Source organism: Aquarana catesbeiana, linkage group LG01 (assembly GCF_042186555.1).
Source record: "Aquarana catesbeiana isolate 2022-GZ linkage group LG01, ASM4218655v1, whole genome shotgun sequence".
Taxonomy (NCBI): Eukaryota; Metazoa; Chordata; class Amphibia; order Anura; family Ranidae; genus Aquarana; species Aquarana catesbeiana.
Genome location: NC_133324.1, coordinates 930665949 through 930686305, shown reverse-complemented (window position 1 = coordinate 930686305; position 20357 = coordinate 930665949). Strand labels below are relative to the sequence as shown.

At 46.1% G+C, this 20357-nt stretch overlaps 1 protein-coding gene across 6 annotated transcripts in view; it reads left to right on the top strand.

Moving 5' to 3' along the window:
* DYSF (dysferlin) overlaps positions 1-20357 on the top strand; it is a 395589-nt gene that overhangs the window by 48876 nt on the left and 326356 nt on the right. For 2 of the 6 annotated variants that reach the window (XM_073611048.1, XM_073611049.1), the window contains exon 1: positions 18144-18343. The exons of the other annotated variants lie outside the window; for them this stretch is intronic. In XM_073611048.1, coding sequence (XP_073467149.1) covers positions 18250-18343 — 94 coding nt within the window. In that variant the 5' untranslated portion in view covers positions 18144-18249. Of the gene's footprint in view, positions 1-18143; positions 18344-20357 lie in introns of those variants that run through there. 6 annotated transcript variants of the gene reach the window in all.

The following is a 20357-nucleotide window of genomic DNA, read 5'->3' as shown; positions in this document are numbered from 1 at the left end:
GGTCATTCAGGTGATTATCTAATAGTTTCTTGAAGCTATCAATGCTCCCCGCTGAGACCACAGCCTGTGGAAGGGAATTCCACATCCTTGCCGCTCTTACAGTAAAGAACCCTCTACGTAGTTTAAGGTTAAACCTCTTTTCTTCTAATTGTAATGAGTGGCCACGAGTCTTATTAAACTCTCTTCTGCGAAAAAGTTTTATCCCTATTGTGGGGTCACCAGTATAGTATTTGTAAATTGAAATCATATCCCCTCTCAAGCGTCTCTTCTCCAGAGAGAATAAGTTCAGTGCTCGCAACCTTTCCTCATAATTAAGATCCTCCATACCCTTTATTAGCTTTGTTGCCCTTCTTTGTACTCGCTCCATTTCCAGTACGTCCCTCCTGAGGACTGGTGCCCAGAACTGGACAGCATACTCCAGGTGCGGGCGGACCAGAGTCTTGTAGAGCGGGAGAATTATCGTTTTATCTCTGCAGTTGATCCCCCTTTTAATGCATGCCAATATTCTGTTTGCTTTATTAGCAGCAGCTTGGCATTGCATGCCATTGCTGAGCCTATCATCCACTAGGACCCCCAGGTCCTTTTCCATCCTAGATTCCCCCAGAGGTTCTCCCCCCAGTGTATAGATTGCATTCATATTTTTGACACCCAAATGCATTATTTTACATTTTTCTACATTGAACCTCATTTGCCATGTAGTCGCCCACCCCATTAATTTGTTCAGATCTTTTTGCAAGATTTCCACATCCTGCGGAGAAGTTATTGCCCTGCTTAGCTTAGTATCGTCTGCAAATACAGAGATGGAACTGTTTATCCCATCCTCCAGATCGTTTATGAACAAATTAAATAGGATTGGTCCCAGCACAGAACCCTGGGGGACCCCACTACCCACCCCTGACCATTCTGAGTACTCCCCATTTATCACCACCCTCTGAACACGCCCTTGTAGCCAGTTTTCAATCCATGTACTCACCCTATGGTCCATGCCAACGCACCTTATTTTGTACAGTAAACGTTTATGGGGAACTGTGTCAAATGCTTTTGCAAAATCCAGATACACCACGTCTACGGGCCTTCCTTTATCTAGATGGCAACTCACCTCCTCATAGAAGGTTAATAGATTGGTTTGGCAAGAACGATTCTTCATGAATGCATGCTGATTACTGCTAATGATATCATTCTTATTACTAAAATCTTGTATATAGTCCCTTATGATCCCCTCCAAGAGTTTACATACTATTGATGTTAGGCTAACTGGTCTGTAATTCCCAGGGATGTTTTTTGGGCCCTTTTTAAATATTGGTGCTACATTGGCTTTTCTCCAATCAGCTGGTACCATTCCAGTCAATAGACTGTCTGTAAAAATTAGGAACAACGGTCTGGCAATCACCTGACTGAGTTCCCTAAGTACCCTCGGATGCAAGCCATCTGGTCCCGGTGTTTTATTAATGTTAAGTTTCTCAAGTCTAATTTTAATTCCGTCCTCTGTTAACCATGTAGGTGCTTCCTGTGTTGTGTCATGAGGATAAACACTGCAGTTTTGGTTACTGAAGCCCCCCGATTCACTCGTGAAGACTGAGGAGAAGAATACATTCAATACCTCTGCCATCTCCCCATCCTTTGTAACCAGATGTCCTTCCTCATTCTTTATGGGGCCAATATGGTCTGTCCTCCCTTTTTTACTGTTTACATACTTAAAGAATTTCTTGGGATTTTTTTTGCTCTCCTCCGCTATGTGTCTTTCATGTTCTATCTTAGCCATCCTAATTGCACCCTTACATTTCTTATTGCATTCTTTATAAATTCTGAATGCTGTGGATGATCCCTCAACCTTGTATTTTTTGAAGGCCTTCTCCTTTGCTTTTATATGCATTTTTACATTGGAGTTAAGCCATCCAGGATGTTTGTTCGCTCTTTTAAATTTATTACCCAATGGGATACATTGGCTAATGCCCTTATTTAATATGCTCTTAAAGCAAACCCATCTCTCCTCTGTATTCTTTGTTCCTAATATTTTATCCCAATTTATGCCTTTTAGCAAGGTTTGTAGTTTAGGGAAGTTGGCTCTTTTGAAATTCAGTGTCTTTGTGTTCCCTTCATGTCTCCTATTTGTGTGATTTATACTGAAACTAATTGACTTGTGATCACTGTTACCTAAATTGCCCCGTATTTCCACATCTGTTATCAGGTCTGTATTGTTGGTAATCAGTAGATCTAGTAATGTTTTATTTCTAGTTGGTGCGTCTACCATCTGACCCATAAAATTGTCCTGCAAGACATTAAGGAACTGGCGAGCCTTAAATGAATGCGCGGTTCCCTCCGCCCAGTCTATGTCTGGATAATTAAAATCCCCCATTATGATAACACTTCCCATCCTTGCTGCTAATCCAATTTGTGATAGGAGATCCGTCTCCACTTCCTCCCTCAGGTTAGGGGGCCTATAGCATACTCCCAGTATTATTTTCCCCTTAGCTTCATCCCTTTGGAGCTCTACCCATAAAGATTCCACCTCCTCCCTAGCCCCTTCAGTGATGTCATCTCTCACATTCACTTGTACATTATTCTTGATATATAGGCATACCCCTCCCCCTTTTTTACCCTCTCTATCCTTGCGGTATAGGGTATACCCTTGAATGTTTGCCAGCCAATCATGAGAGCTGTTGAACCAGGTCTCTGAAATTCCCACAAAATCCAAATCCTCCTTGTACAACAGTATCTCTAGTTCACCCATCTTGTCCGCCAGGCTCCTGGCATTGGTGAACATGCCACATAGTTTAGACCGGTCGCATATTGTCCTCGTATTGGGTGTTAGCCACTTCAGTACCGCCCATAGTCATATGACGTCTGCAGGAGGGATCTCCCATCCTGGGCGGGCGTCATATGACGTCCTGGGCTTCCCGGCCGTCTGAGGGGGGCGCGATATCCGCCGGGCACCCGCGATTGCCCGATAACAGAGCAGGGACGTATAAACACACAGATCCACGTCCTGTCAAGGGAGAGGAGACCGATCGTGTGTTCCGTGTACAGAGGAACACCGACCGCTCTCCTCCCCTTGTGAGTCCCCTCCCCCTACAGTTAGAATCACTCCCTAGGTAACATACTTAACCCCTTGATCGCCCCCTAGTGTTAACCCCTTCCCTATCAGTGACATGTATACAGTAATCAATGCATTTTTATAGCACTGATCGCTGTATAAATGTGAATGGTCCCAAAATAGTGTCACAAGTGTCCAATATGTCCACCGCAATATTGCAATAATGTCGGATATCGCTGACATTACTAGTAAAAAATAAAAAAAATAAAATGGCATAAATCCCCAATATTGTAGACACTATAACTTTTGCGCAAACCAATCAATATACGCTTATTGCGATATTTTTTACCAAAAATATGTAGAAGAATACATATCGGCCTAAACTGAGGAAAAAAATTGTTTTTTTTTTAAAAAATGGGATATTTATTATAGCAAAAAGTTAAAAATATTGTGGTTTTTTTTTTTCAAACTTGTCGCTCTTCTTTTGTTTATAGAGCAAAAAAAAAACAAAAAACGCAGAGATGATCAAATACCACCAAAAGAAAGCTCTATTTTTGGGGAAAAAATGATAAAAATGTCATTTGGGTACAGTGTTGCCTGACCGCGTAATTGTCATTCAAAGTGCGACAGCGCTGAAAGCTGAAAATTGGCCTGGGCAGGAAGGGGGTGAAAGTGCCCAGTATTGAAGTGGTTAGTGAAGAAATTATATATTTTTTTTTAAATTTTATTGGATATGTTTTATAGCATAAAGGAAATATTGTTTTTTTTTTTTGTTTGTTTTTTTTCAAAATTGACGCTTTTTTTGTTTATAGCGCAAAAAAACAAAAACCGCAGAGGTGATCGAATACCACCAAAAGAAAGCTCTATTTGTGGGGAAAAAAAGGACGTCAATTTTATTTGGGTACAGCGCCGCACGACCGCGCAATGGTAACGCAGCGCCGTAACGCAAAAAAATGTCCTGGTCATTAAGGGGGGGGGGGGGGGGTAAAACCTTCCAGGACTGAAGTGGTAAAATAATGAGTGCCATCATCCATATGCAGAAATAGAAATTAAATTAAACAGTGTGTGTTTAGTATCACTTTAAAAACACCATTTCTTCGGCAAGGTATTCTTGTGAAAGGATGATTTTCCGTGGCAGCTCCAGGGAAGGTAAGGAATGTGAGATGATAATTGTATTGGGTAGGAACTCTCACACCTTGGCACAGGAATTGCTTCCTAATTAGAGACAAAAATTGCCCTGGAGGAGGGAATGGACAGATCTGATCTTGCTTAGTTCCTGTGTACAGGCGATCCCCGAGTTAAAAACGACTCCTACTTGCAAACAGAAGGAGACAACAGGAAGTGAGGGGAAATCTACCCCATAGGAAGGGAAATTCTCTCCTGTAAGAGTTAAAATGGGAAAAACGTGTCTCCTCCACTGATGCTTTATCACCAATCCTTGTTTCATTAAAAACCCCAAATTTTCAAAATCCAACTGTCATTGGGACAAAAAGTGAGGTGAAATCTTCTGAAGAGGAGCACAGACAACAAAACAAATGTCACAGGGGTGATAACCCTTCCCTAGGTTTTCCAAAAAGCTTAAAAAATAGATTTTTTGGGCTGGAGCTACACTTAACCACTTCAGCCCCGGAAGATTTGACTGCTCAATGACCAGGCCATTTTTTGCGATACGGCACAGCATCGCTGTGCCGTATCGCAACTGACAATTGAGCGGTCGTGCGACGTCGTACACAAAAAAATTGACATCCTTTTTTTCCCCACAAATAGAGTTTCTTTTGGTGGTATTTGATCGCCTCTGCTGTTTTTATTTTTTGCGCTATAATCAAAAAAAGAGCGACAATTTTGAAAAAAAAAAAAAAAACACAATATTTTGTACTTTTTGCTATAATAAATATCCCCATTTTTTTTAAAAAAAAGGCTAATTTTTTCTCCGTTTAGGCCGATATGTATTCTTCTACATATTTTTGGTAATTAAAATCGCAATAAGCATATATTGATTTGTTTGCGCAAAAGTTATGGCGTCTACAAAATAGGGGATAGATTTATGGCATTTTTATTATTATTTTTTTTACTAGTAATGCCGGCGATCTGCGATTTTTATCAGGACTGCGACATTATGGCGGACAGATCCCCCCTAATCCATGCGCCTGACCCCTAATCTACATGCAAGGTGCCGGACACATGGATTCCAATGGAGTTTTGTTTTTTGCTTTTTGTTTTTTTTTTAGAAGCACATGATCAGAGCCCGAGGCTCTAATTGGCTCCAAAAAAGGGTGGGCTCAGGGTGCAGAGCACTGCGCCCTGAGCCCACCCAATTGTGTGACAATAGTGAATTAATATTCACTATTGTCTTCCCGATTCTCGATTCTCCTCCCGGCCAATCAGGAAGCAGGTCCTGAGACCCGTCACCCGATTGGCCTAGAGGAGAAGCAATCCTATTGGCCACCAAGGAGGAGGAGGGAGGAGATGCACGGCAGAAGCTGCCATGGTGCTGAGGAGGAAGAGAGGCAGGGGAAGCTGTCGGAGGAAGTGCTGCCCGTGACCTAGATGGGGTAAGTAGGGGGCTGGTGACCAACCAACTGCCCTAGGGTGCGGGTGACCCGACAAACAGGCTGTGGGTGCATTGTTTGCCTCCCCCCCAAAAAGTATACCACCAGCCGCCACTGGTGATGAGTGATTTCTTCAGGCTGGGTTCACACTATGTGCGGAGCAGCTCGCAGCAGGGGTCCGGTGCGTCCCTGTTAACCATTTCAGGTCCAAATTAGGTCCAAATTTTTGCCTGAATTCAGACCTGAAACAGAGCCAAAGACGCACAGGACTGCATTGCACTGCATTGCACTCTGTGGCCACCCAGGAGATGTGTGAGCCGGCTCCATTAAGAGTTGGGCACACTCTCCTGTCATGCGATTTGGATGCGGGGAAATACACATCCAATTCGCAATAGTGTGAACCCAGCCTCGGGATTCACCCTGACAAATCTGTTTTTTTCTATTTGCTCGGTAGGACCAAATCACCTGAGCGACGTGTACTAAAAGGGACGATTTGACCCAAAAAGAGACAAAAAGGAACATGCCCATTTTTTGGGAGTGGTGCTGGGTATTAAAAAAAAAATTAAAATTTATTTCAAAGTACAGAAAAAAAACTCATACGATTCGATTTAGGTAGCATCTTCAATATCAACAGATCAAACATGTATATACAAAGTACCACATACTGTTGCTGTCAGAGGCTTCTTACCATGAACGTCGCGATGCGCGCCCCCGCGAGCGTGCGCCGGCATGTTATCCTGCTGGACGTCATATGACACCCAGTCAGGATAACTGAACCACTTCCCGGCCATCAATCTGCTATAGGCCGGGTGGGAAGTGGTTAAAAAGACAAAGTGACAGGTTCTCTTGTAAGAAGAGCCCCCTCCTTCTAGTGATACTAACCTTCTCTATTCTCCACCGCTGCTCCATTGGAGTTATAATGCTAGTTCTAATCTAGGAGCACGAGGCGCGGGTGTCACATCTACATTTACCTTTTCCAGCGCTGGGTCTTCTCCTTTACGTGAGGCTGCTAGCTAAGGGCAGATGGATTCCAGGAAGTAAAAATGCTACATGAATCATCTTCCCATTTTTAAGCACTTGCCGACCATCTAACGTAGATGTACTGCGGCAGGTCGGCTCTATTGCGCAAAATCACGTACCCGTAGGCCATTTCGTACAAAAGCTACTAGGGGGCGTGCGCACTGCCGGAGGCGTGATGGCGCACTGATTGGACAGAGGGGGAGCCAATCAGCGGGTCCGGCGGACCCCGATGTCCGCCAGCAACGCGGGATAACTCCCGAGAGAGAGGCAGATTGGCGGTCTGCCTATGTAGACAATGCAGATCGCCTTTCTGACATGGGAGAAGATAGAGATCTTCTAAGCAGGAACACGGATCTTTGTCTTTCCCCAGGCGGACCATTCCCCACACGGTTAGCAAGCATCCCCCTAGGGACACATTTAACTCTTTGGTCGCCCCTAGATGTTAACCCCTTCCCTGTCAGTGTCATTAGTACAGTGACAGTGCATATTTTTAGCACTGATCACTGTATTGGTGTCACTGGTCCCCCAACTGGTCAATGTCGCAAAAAAATCGCTGATCGCCGCCATTACTAGTACAAATAAATAAATAAATAAAAATGCTATAAAAAATATCCAATAACTTTTATGCAAACCAATCAATATACGCTTATTGGGATTTTTTTTACTGAAAATATGTAACAGAATACATATTGGCCTAAATTTATGAAGAAATTCGATTTTTTAAATTTTTTTAATGAATGTGTTTTATAGCAGAAAGTAAAAAATACTGGTTTTTTTTTTTTTTCAAAATTGTTGCTCTTTTTTTTGTTTGTTTATAGCACAAAAAATACCGCCAAAAGAAAAGCTGAAGTGGTTAACATGGCCACGGCCAGAAATCCTAGGAGAGAGTTTTTCAAAGTGATTTCGCAACAAAATAAAGCACAGAGACATGGATGGGGGAAGTTTGCTTTGAATATTGGAAATGAATGAAATAGCGTGTTTGGTTTGTGGCGCTCGGATGTCGTGTAGTTCCGCTTTGATGTGGTAGAAAAGTCAGCGCTGTGAAAAGTTGCTGACAGGCGGGGTATGTATGACAGAAGAGATCCTGGAGGGCTCGGTTTGACGGGTAGGCGTGTCAAAATGTGCTAAATATGCTGTGCATACTATCACATTATGGCCCCGCCCACCCGGGGGACCCCCCAAAAGAAGAAAGTACAGCAGACTTAAAGGGTAACTCCACTTTGGTAGTAAAAAAAAAAAAAAGTAAATCCACCCCCTGTACAGTATGTCTGGCTGTAATCTTTTTTTTTTCTTAGAATTTGGAGGTGAAAGGGTTATATTTGTATTTTTGTGTTTTTGTGTTTCTAGTTAGTTATATGAGTGATTTCACAATATTATACACATTCTAATGCATCCCTGTGAGGGCAGGCACTTTTTATTGTTATGTTATTTCTTTGTGATTATATACAGGGAGGTTGATTTACTAAAAGGCAAATATACTGTGCACTGTAAGTGCAGTTTAACCACTTGCTTACCGGGCATGTATATCCCCTTCCTACCCAGGCCAATTTCCAGCTTTCAGTGCATTGATGGGCACTGATTAGCGGCACTGATGGGCACTAAGGCAGTGGTCCCCAACCTTTTTGGGCACTGGGGACTGGCTGCCTAATAGTGGCTGCTTGTCACTTGCCACTGTCATCTGCCACCAAATGTAGCTTGTCACTTGCCACGTCGCCTGCCAAAAGATGCAGCTTTTAACATCACCAGCCTTTAGATGTAGCTTGTCACTTGCCACGTCGCCTGCCATCAGATGCGGATTGTCACTTGCCATGTCACCTGCCACCAGGTGCAGCTTGTCATTTGCCACGTCGCCTGCCACCAGATGCAGATTGTCACTTGTCACGTCGCCTGCCACCAGATGCAGATTGTCACTTGCCACGTCATCTGCCACTAGATGCGGATTGTCACTTGCCACGTTGTCTGCCACTAGATGCGGATTGTCACTTGTCATGTCACCTGCCACCAGATGCAGATTGTCATTTGCCATGTCACCTGCTACCAGATGCTGCTTATCATTTGCCACGTCACCTGCCACCAGATGCAGATTGTCACTTGTCATGTCACCTGCCAGCAGATGCGGATTGTAACTTGTCACATCACCTGCCACCATATGCGTATTGTCACTTGCCATGTCACCTGCCACCAGATGCAGATTGTCACTTGTCACATCGCCTGCCACCAGATGCGGATTGTCACCATACCTGCCTTTAGATGCAGCTTGTCACTTGTCACGTCACCTGCCACCAGATGCGGATTGTCACTTGCCATGTCACCTGCTACCAGATGCAGCTTGTCATTTGCCACCTCGCCTGCCACCAGATGCCGATTGTCACTTGCCACGTCATCTGCCACTAGATGCAGATTGTCACTTGCCACGTCGTCTGCCACTAGATGCGGATTGTCACTTGTCACGTCACCTGCCACCATATGCGTATTGTCACTTGCCATGTCACCTGCCACCAGATGCAGCTTGTCATTTGCCACGTCTCCTGCCACCAGATGCAGATTGTCACTTGTCACGTCACCTGCCACCAGATGCGGATTGTCACTTGCCATGTCACCTGCTACCAGATGCAGCTTGTCATTTGCCATGTCGCCTGCCACCAGATGCAGATTGTCACTTGTCACATCGCCTGCCACCAGATGCGGATTGTCACAATACCTGCCTTTAGATGCAGCTTGTCACTTGTCACGTCACCTGCCACAATATGCGTATTGTCACTTGCCATGTCACCTGCCACCAGATGCAACTTGTCATTTGCCACGTCGCCTGCCACCAGATGCCGATTGTCACTTGTCACGTCGTCTGCCACTAGATGCGGATTGTCACTTGTCGCGTCATCTGCCACCAGATGTGGATTGTCACTTGCCATGTCACCTGCCACCAGATGCAGCTTGTCATTTGCCACATCGCCTACCACCAGATGCAGATTGTCACTTGTCACGTTGCCTGCCATCAGATGCGGATTGTCACTTGTCACGTCACCTGCCACCAGATGCGTATTGTCACTTGCCATGTCACCTGCCACCAGATGCAGCTTGTCATTTGCCACGTCGCCTGCCACCAGATACAGATTGTCACTTGTTACATTGCCTGCCACCAGATGGGGATTGTCACCTTACCTGCCTTTAGATGCAGCTTGTCACTTGTCACGTCGCCTGTCAACAGATGCGGATTGTCACTTGCCATGTCACCTGCCACCAGATGCAGATTGTCACTTGTCACGTCGTCTGCCACCAGATGCGGATTGTCACTTGCCACGTCATCTGCCACTAGATGTGGATTGTCACTTGCCACGTTGCCTGCCACCAGATGCAGATTCTCACTTGTCACGCCATCTGCCACCAGATGCGGATTGTCATGTCACCTGCCAACAGATGCGTATTATCACTTGTCACTTCACCTGCCACTAGATGTGGATTGTCACTTGCCACGTCGTCTGCCACCAGATGCGGATCGTCACTTGCCACATCGTCTGCCACTAGATGCAGATTGTCACTTTCCACATCGCCTGCCACCAGATGCGGATTGTCACTTGTCATGTCACCTGCCACCAGATGCGGATTGTCACTTGTCACGTCACCTGCCACCAGACGCAGCTTGTAACCTGCCATGTCACCTGCTAACAGATGTGGATTGTCATTGGCCACGTCGCCTGCCACCAGATGCAGCTTGTCATTTGCCACGTTGCCTGCCACCAGATGCAGATTGTCACTTGCCACGTCGCCTGCCACCAGATGCAGATTGTCACTTGCCACGTCGCCTGCCACCAGATGCGGATTGTCACTAGCCACGCCGTCTGCCACCAGATGCGGATTGTCACTTGCTATGTCATCTACCACTAGATGCAGATTGTCTCTTGCCACGTCGCCTACCACCAGATGCAGATTGTCACTTGCCACGTCGTCTGCCACCAGATGCGGATTGTCACATCACCTACCACCAGACGCAGCTTGTAACCTGCCACCTCATCTGCTAACAGATGTGGATTGTCATTGGCCACGTTGCCTGCCACCAGATGCAGCTTGTCATTTGCCACATAGCCTGCCACCAGATGCAGATTGTCACTTGCCACGTCGCCTGCCACCAGATGCGGATTGTCACTTGCCATGTCATCTGCCACCAGATGCGGATTGTCACTTGCCACGTCACCTGCCACCAGATGTGGATTGTCACTTGCCACGTTGTCTACCACTAGATGCAGATTGTCTCTTGCCACGTCGCCTGCCACCAGATGCAGATTGTCACATCATCTGCCACCAGATGCGGATTGTCACTTGCCACGTTGTCTACCACTAGATGCAGATTGTCTCTTGCCACATCGCCTGCCACCAGATGCGGATTGTTACTTGTCATGTCATCTGCCACCAGATGCGGATTGTCACATCGTCTGCCACTAGATGCAGATTGTCACTTGCCACGTGACCTGCCACCAGATGCGGATTGTCACTTGTCATGTCACCTGCCACCAGATGCAGCTTGTTACTTGCCATGTCACCTGCCACCAGATGTGGATTGTCATTTGCCATGTCGCCTGCCACCAGATGCAGCTTGTCATTTGCTATGTCGCCTGCCACCAGATGCAGATTGTCACTTGTCACATCACCTGCTACCAGATGCTGATTGTCACCTGCTACTTCGTCTGCCACCAGATGCGGATTGTCACTTGCCACGTCGCGTGCCACCAGATGCGGATTGTCACGTCACCTTCCACCAGATGCGGATTGTCACTTGTCATGTCACCTGCCACCAGACGCAGCTTGTCACTTGCCACGTCACCTGCCACCTTTCCACGTCGCCTGCCACCAGATGGAGATTGTCACTTGTCACGTAACCTGCCACCAGACGCAGCTTGTCACCTGCCACATCATCTGCTAACAGATGTGGATTGTCATTGGCCACGTCGCCTGCCACCAGATGCAGCTTGTCACTTGCCACATCGCCTGCCACCAGATGCGGATTGTCACTTGCCACATCGCCTGCCATCAGATGCGGATTGTCACTTGCCACATCGCCTGGCACCAGATGCAGATTGTCACGTGTCACGTCACCTGCCATCAGATGCAGATTGTCACTTGCCACGTCGCGTGCCACCAGATGCGGATTGTCACGTCACCTTCCACCAGATGCGGATTGTCACTTGTCATGTCACCTGCCACCAGACGCAGCTTATCACTTGCCACGTCACCTGCCACCTTTCCACGTCGCCTGCCACCAGATGGAGATTGTCACTTGTCACGTAACCTGCCACCAGACGCAGCTTGTCACCTGCCACATCATCTGCTAACAGATGTGGATTGTCATTGGCCACGTCGCCTGCCACCAGATGCAGCTTGTCACTTGCCACATCGCCTGCCACCAGATGCGGATTGTCACTTGCCACATCGCCTGCCATCAGATGCGGATTGTCACTTGCCACATCGCCTGGCACCAGATGCAGATTGTCACGTGTCACGTCACCTGCCATCAGATGCGGATTTTCATTTGCCACATTGCCTGCCACTAGATGCGGATTGTCACTAGCCACGCCGTCTGCCACCAGATGCGGATTGTCACTTGCTACGTCATCTACCACTAGATGCAGATTGTCTCTTGCCACGTCGCCTACCACCAGATGCAGATTGTCACTTGCCAAGTCGTCTGCCACCAGATGCGGATTGTCACATCACCTGCCACCAGATGCGGATTGTCACTTGTCACGTCACCTACCACCAGACGCAGCTTGTAACCTGCCGCCTCATCTGCTAACAGATGTGGATTGTCATTGGCCACGTTGCCTGCCACCAGATGCAGCTTGTCATTTGCCACATCGCCTGCCACCAGATGCAGATTGTCACTTGCCACGTCGCCTGCCACCAGATGCGGATTGTCACTTGCCACGTCATCTACCACTAGATGCAGATTGTCTCTTGCCACGTCGCCTACCACCAGATGCAGATTGTCACTTGCCACGTCGTCTGCCACCAGATGCGGATTGTCACATCATCTGCCACCAGATGCGGATTGTCACTTGTCACGTCACCTACCACCAGACGCAGCTTGTAACCTGCCACCTCATCTGCTAACAGATGTGGATTGTCATTGGCCACGTTGCCTGCCACCAGATGCAGCTTGTCATTTGCCACATCGCCTGCAACCAGATGCAGATTGTCACTTGCCACGTCGCCTGCCACCAGATGCGGATTGTCACTTGCCATGTCATCTGCCACCAGATGCGGATTGTCACTTGCCACGTCACCTGCCACCAGATGTGGATTGTCACTTGCCACGTCGTCTACCACTAGATTCAGATTGTCTCTTGCCACGTTGCCTGCCACCAGATGCAGATTGTCACATCATCTGCCACCAGATGCGGATTGTCACTTGCCACGTTGTCTACCACTAGATGCAGATTGTCTCCTGCCACATCGCCTGCCACCAGATGCGGATTGGATTGTCACTTGTCATGTCATCTGCCACCAGATGCGGATTGTCACATCATCTGCCACTAGATGCGGATTGTCACTTGTCATGTCACCTGCTACCAGATGCAGCTTGTTACTTGCCATGTCACCTGCCACCAGATGTGGATTGTCATTTGCCACGTCGCCTGCCACCAGATGCAGCTTGTCATTTGCTATGTCGCCTGCCACCAGATGCAGATTGTCACTTGTCATATCACCTGCCACCAGATGCTGATTGTCACCTGCTACGTCATCTGCCACCAGATGCGGATTGTCACTTGCCACGTCGCGTGCCACCAGATGCGGATTGTCACGTCACCTTCCACCAGATGCGGATTGTCACTTGTCATGTCACTGGCCACCAGACGCAGCTTGTCACTTGCCACGTCACCTGCCACCTTGCCACATCGCCTGCCACCAGATGGAGATTGTCACTTGTCACGTAACCTGCCACCAGACGCAGCTTGTCACCTGCCACATCACCTGCTAACAGATGTGGATTGTCATTGGCCACGTCGCCTGCCACCAGATGCAGCTTGTCACTTGCCACATCGCCTGCCACCAGATGCGGATTGTCACTTGCCACATCGCCTGCCATCAGATGCGGATTGTCACTTGCCACGTCACCTGGCACCAGATGCAGGTTGTCACGTGTCACGTCACCTGCCATCAGATGCGGATTTTCATTTGCCACGTTGCCTGCCACCAGATGCAAATTGTCATTTGCCACGTCGTCTGCCACTAGATGCAGATTGTCACTTGCCATGTCGCCTGCCAGCAAATGCGGTTTGTCACTATTCTGCAACAACAGTGAGAGGAGAGAAAGAGGCTTCTCTCCTCAGCTTTTCAGCACATGTGAGGGGGGGCAGTGAGAGACGATGTAATCTTTTTGCTGCCCGCGGCTGCACAGTGAGGGCGGATCTGCAGTGATGCTGGGCAGGCGGTGAGAGATGATGTCCCTCTAACAGAAGCCGGTTAACAGCTTTCTTCTTTTGTTCATGCTGACAGTGTGAGGAGAAACAAAGCCGATTACCAGCTTTTGTTTACTTCCCTGATCAGCAGTCATTGGCTGACAGCTGTTTACATGGTAAAGGGCCCGCTGTGATTGGCCTTTACCCCAATCTGTGATCAGCCGTGTCCCAGGGGGTGCACAGGAATGGGGGGACGTCCATGTACGCCCTCCCGGCAAAAGAAGCCTGCGCTATAGCCATCGTTCAGCTATAATATGGGCACCAAGTGGTTAAAGTATACAGTGCCTTGCAAAAGTATTCACCCCCTTGGCATTTTTCGTGTTTTGTTGCCTCACAAACTGGAATTAACATGGATTGTTTGAGGATTTGCATCATTTTAATTTACAGAACATGCCCACAACATGTTTTTTTTATTGTGAAGCAAACAACAAATAGGACAAAATAACAGAAAAAGTCAATGTGCATAACTATTCACCCCCCCTAAAGTCAATACTTTGTAGAGACACTTTTTGCGGCTATCACAGCTCCAAGTCGCTTTGGATAAGTCTCTATGAGCTTGCCACATCTTACCACTGGGATTTTTGCCCATTCCACCTTGAAAAACTGCTCCAGCAACTTCAAGTTGGATGGTTTGCGCTTGTGAACAGCAATCTTTCAGTCTGACCACTGATTTTCTATTGGATTGAGGTCTGGGCTTTGACTAGGCCATTCCAACACATTTACATGTTTCCCCTTAAACCACTCAAGTGTTGCTTTAGCAGTGTGTTTGGGGTCATTGTCCTGCTGGAAGGTGAACCTCTGTCCTAGCCTCAAATCACACACAGAGTGGTACAGGTTTTCCTCAAGAATATCCCAGTATTTAGCACCATCCATCTTTCCCTCAACTCTGAACAGTTTCTCAGTCCTGACTGCTGAAAAACATCCCCACAGCATGATGCTGCCACCACCATGTTTCACAGTGGGGATGGTGTTCTTTGGGTGATGTGATGTGTTGAGTTTGCACCAGACATAGCGTTTTCTTTGATGGCTAAAAAGTTCAATTTTAGTCTCATCAGACCAGATCACCTTCCTCCATAGATTTTGGGAGTCTCCCACATGCCTTTTCGCAAACTCAAGACGTGCCATTTTGTTTTTTTCTGAAAGTAATGACTTTCTTCTGGCCACTCTGCCATAAAGCCCAACTCTATGGAGCGTACGGCTTATTGTCGTCCTATGTACAGATACTCCAGTCTCTGCTGTGGAACTCTGTATCTCCTCCAGGGTTACCTTGGATCTCTGTGCTGCCTCTCTGATTAATGCCCTCCTTGCCCGGTCCGTGAGTTTTGGTGTGCGGCCGTCTCTTGGTAGGTTTGCTGTTGTGCCACGTTCTTTCCATTTGGTTATGATAGATTTGATGGTGCTCCTAGGGATCATCAAAGATCTGGATATTTTTTATAACCTAACCCTGACTTGTACTTCTCAACAACATTGTCCCTTACTTGTTTGGAGAGTTCCTTGGTCTTTATGGCAGTGTTTGGTTAGTGGTGCCTCTTGCTTAGGTGTTGCAGCCTCTGGGGCCTTTCAAAAAGGTGTGTATATGTAATGACAGATCATGTGACACTTAGATTGCACACAGGTGGACATCATTTCACTAATTATGTGACTTCTGAAGGTAATTGGTTGCACCAGAGCTATTTATGAGCTTCATAACAAAGGGGGGTGAATACATACGCACATGCCAATTATCAGTTTTTTATTTCTGAAAAATAGTTTTATGTATATATTTTTCTAATTTTACTTCACTTAGACTATTGTGTTCTGATCCATCACATATAATTCAGATTAAAAAAACATTGAACTAAAGGCTGTAATGTAACAAAATAGGTAAAAAGCCGAGGGGGTGAATACTTTTGCAAGGCACTGTAACTAAAGGCAAAACATAGTATTGGATAGAGTGGAGAGGGATTAAAACCCCTGTCAGTTTTTATTCTGGTCTGTGTCCCCTTTAGGGAGAATCACCCTCTTTATTTGTCCTGTTTACCATTAGTATAGAAAGTGAAAGTAAAAGAAAATCACAAATTTTGGGTTGTCCCCAGAAAAGTAATAGAGGGGAAAACTTCCAATGGGGACACTAATTCTAGTGACCTGGGGGGACCCAAGGAATTCCTTTTAATTTGCAGGGAGTTCCTCTCACTTCCTGTTCAGCTATGGGACAGGAAGTGAAGGGAAATCTCCCCAATGGGACACAGATAGTGAACAAAAAAAAATCTGATAGGTGGTGGTATGTGTAGAGATGATGGAGGTGGTATGTGTAGAGATGATGGCGGTGGTGTATGTAGAGATGATGGCGGTGGTATGTGTAGAGATGATGGCGGTGGTATGTGTAGAGATGATGGCTGTGGTATGTGTAGAGATGATGGCGGTGGTATGTGTAGAGATGATGGCGGTGGTATGTGTAGAGATGATGGAGGTGGTATGTGTAGAGATGATGGAGGTGGTATGTGTAGAGATGATGGTGGTGGTATGTGTAGAGATGATGGTGGTGGTATGTGTAGAGATGATGGAAGTGGTATGTGCAGAGATGATGGCGATGGTATGTGTAGAGATGATGGAGGTGGTATGTGCAGAGATGATGGAGGTGGTGTATGTAAAGATGATGGTGGTGGTATGTGTAGAGATAATGGAGGTGGTATGTGCAGAGATGATGGAGGTGGTATGTGTAGAGATGATGGCGGTGGTATGTGTAGAGATGATGGAGGTGGTATGTGCAGAGATGATGGCGGTGGTATGTGTAGAGATGATGGAGGTGGTATGTGCAGAGATGATGGAGGTGGTATGTGTAGAGATGATGGCGGTGGTATGTGTAGAGATGATGGAGGTGGTATGTGCAGAGATGATGGAGGTGGTATGTGCAGAGATGATGGCGGTGGTATGTGTAGAGATGATGGAGGTGGTATGTGCAGAGATGATGGAGGTGGTGTGTGCAGAGATGATGGCGGTGGTATGTGTAGAGATGATGGAGGTGGTATGTGTAGAGATGATGGCGGTGGTATGTGTAGAGATGATGGCGGTGGTATGTGTAGAGATGATGGAGGTGGTATGTGCAGAGATGATGGCGGTGGTATGTGTAGAGATGATGGAGGTGGTATGTGCAGAGATGATGGAGGTGGTATGTGTAGAGATGATGGCGGTGGTATGTGTAGAAATGATGGCGGTGGTATGTGTAGAGATGATGGAGGTGGTGTATGTAAAGATGATGGTGGTGGTATGTGTAGAAATGATGGAGGTGGTATGTGTAGAGATGATGGCGGTGGTGTGTGCAGAGATGATGGAGGTGGTGTATGTAAAGATGATGGTGGTGGTATGTGTAGAAATGATGGCAGTGGTATGTGTAGAAATGATGGCGGTGGTATGTGTAGAGATGATGGCGGTGGTATGTGTAGAGATGATGGCGGTGGTATGTGTAAAGATGATGGCGGTGGTGTGTGCAGAGATGATGGAGGTGGTGTATGTAAAGATGATGGTGGTGGTATGTGTAGAAATGATGGCGGTGGTATGTGTAGAGATGATGGCGGTGGTGTGTTCAGAGATGATGGAGGTGGTGTATGTAAAGATGATGGTGGTGGTGTGTGTAGAGATGATGGAGGTGGTGTATGTAAAGATGATGGTGGTGGTGTGTGTAGAGATGATGGACTGCCAGGTGTTTTTTCACCTTAATGCATAGGATGCATTAAGGTGAAAAAACACGAGGGTATAAAACCCCTTTAAATTTTCCTTGCATGTGATTGGCTATTCTTTGCAAAATAAAGTTTTACCTTATCTACTAAGCTCTTGCAGGGCACAGTATATTTGTTAGTAAATCAACCCGAATAAATAAGGAGAAAAGAAGTGCGGGGGGGGGGGGGGGGGTGTAGTAAAAGGACAGCCCCCTCCTCCAATGAGACAGAATGATAATATGTATCTATGAGTAAAATCAGTGATTATACCCCACTGTCGTTTGTAGGAATCCTCCTCTTCCTGAGACACAGGCTGAGACATGAACACTGAGCATCACATTCCCAGACAGAGGAGCGCGGGCGGGCGTGGTTTGTGCGGAGGGAGGGGGCGTGGCGAGGTGTCAGTAGTGGAGTCAGGGCCCCTCCCCCATCTTGGTTGGTGCCTTCCATCCAGAGTGCTGAATGCGGAGTGAGGAGTGTGTGGGACTACGCCTGACATGCTGCGCTGTGTGCTGATCAGGGCGAATAACCTGACCTACCTGACCAAGGGGGACAAGAACTGTGACCCGGTCACCAGGCTCTCCTTCAGAGGTAAGTACATCTCCCTGCACTGCCCATCCATGGCTGCACACTGCACGGTCTGCTGCTGGAATCTTTCTTCTTTTTGCCTCTGGATATGTCCAGGAGATTTCACATAGTTCCTGATATCTTTTATTTTTTTTATTTTTTTTTATTTTATATATATATATATATATATATATTTTTTTTTTATATATACCAATCTTTACTTCTTTACTTTCTCTTTCATTTTTTTAATTTTTATTCTATATATATATATATATATATATATATATATATATATATATATATATATATATATATATATATATATACACACACACACACACACATTATATTTATTTTATATACCATTCTATTTTATTATTAATTTTTATTTTTTATTATATATATATATATACCATTCTATCTTGTGTCATTGTCAGTTCATACAGTCCCGGCTTCCTAAGTTAGGTTATAATTCTGATTTAATGGGGGTCATAGTGACTTGTGTGGTGCTCAGCTTTACTCACACATCTTTCCACTTTTATGTGTTTTTTCAAAATTTTTTACCCCCCATCATTTTTTATACAGAATGTGTCAAATAACGCTTATATTGGAAGAATACGTGCGTTGATGCGTTTGGCAATCGGGCTCATTTATGTGTTTTTAAAAAGAAAAAAAGGAGTGTGAGTGCATATGCAAGAAAAATAAACATATTTCTGTCCGCCCCCATTGTGGTGCTTTCATGTGTGTTTAGAAAAAAAAAATATATATATATATATATACAGTCTGCTGCATTTCTTTTTTTTTTTTTTTTTGCATGTATTTGTACAAGAAAACACATAAATGCGACACAAATGCATGTAAAATCGAATGAAATAAAAATAATGTCTAAAAAAAAACACACTGCAAGTGCGTCTGGCCCAAAGCGCTGCAAATGCATGTAAGCCCCTCGTTCACATTTGAGTGACTTGTCATAGCGATTTTGACTGGTCCGATCGCGGGACAAGTCACACTCTATTGGTGGACAATCGCACTGTTCAAATCGCACTGTTCAAGCCGTGCCGATTTGAAAAAAGTCCTTCCTGTACCACTTTTTTGGCGGTTTCAGGTGCGACATCTCTGCATGAAGCCACAAAGATGTCTTCCAAGTCGCAAAACCCAAAGTCGCATTGACATGCGGCTTTGAAAATTGTGCGATTAAGTCACTCGATTTCAAAGCCGCAGACAATGTGAACGTGGGCTAAATGCGTGAGCCTTGGATAGGTTTGGGAGGCAGACAGATGTTTCTAGAGGATTTTATCCAGGCTTGTAGCAGGAAATTTTTACAACACACATGTTGGTCTGTTTACCCCACATAACACGGAGACCCCGCCCCCCACACTCCCCTCCTGTCATATGTGACTTCTGTTTCCCATCAGAGGACTTCATAGTGTAACCAGCCTGGAGCGCTACAATTCCATCACCAGATATTAGAAACATGAAATATCACACATCCGTCATACACCACCGCCATCCTCTCTACATACACCACCTCCATCATCTCTACACATACCACTGCCATCATCTCTACACATACCACCTCCATCATCTCTACACATACCACCTCCATCATCTCTACACATACCACCTCCATCATCTCTAGACACACCACCGCCATCATCTCTAGACATACCACTGCCATCATCTCTACACATACCACCTCCATCATCTCTACACATACCACCTCCATCATCTCTACACATACCACCTCCATCATCTCTAGACACACCACCTCCATCATCTCTACACATACCACCGCCATCATCTCTAGACATACCACTGCCATCATCTCTACACATACCACCTCCATCATCTCTAGACACACCACCTCCATCATCTCTACACATACCACTGCCATCATCTCTACACATACCACCTCCATCATCTCTACACATACCACCTCCATCATCTCTACACATACCACCTCCATCATCTCTAGACACACCACCGCCATCATCTCTAGACATACCACTGCCATCATCTCTACACATACCACCTCCAT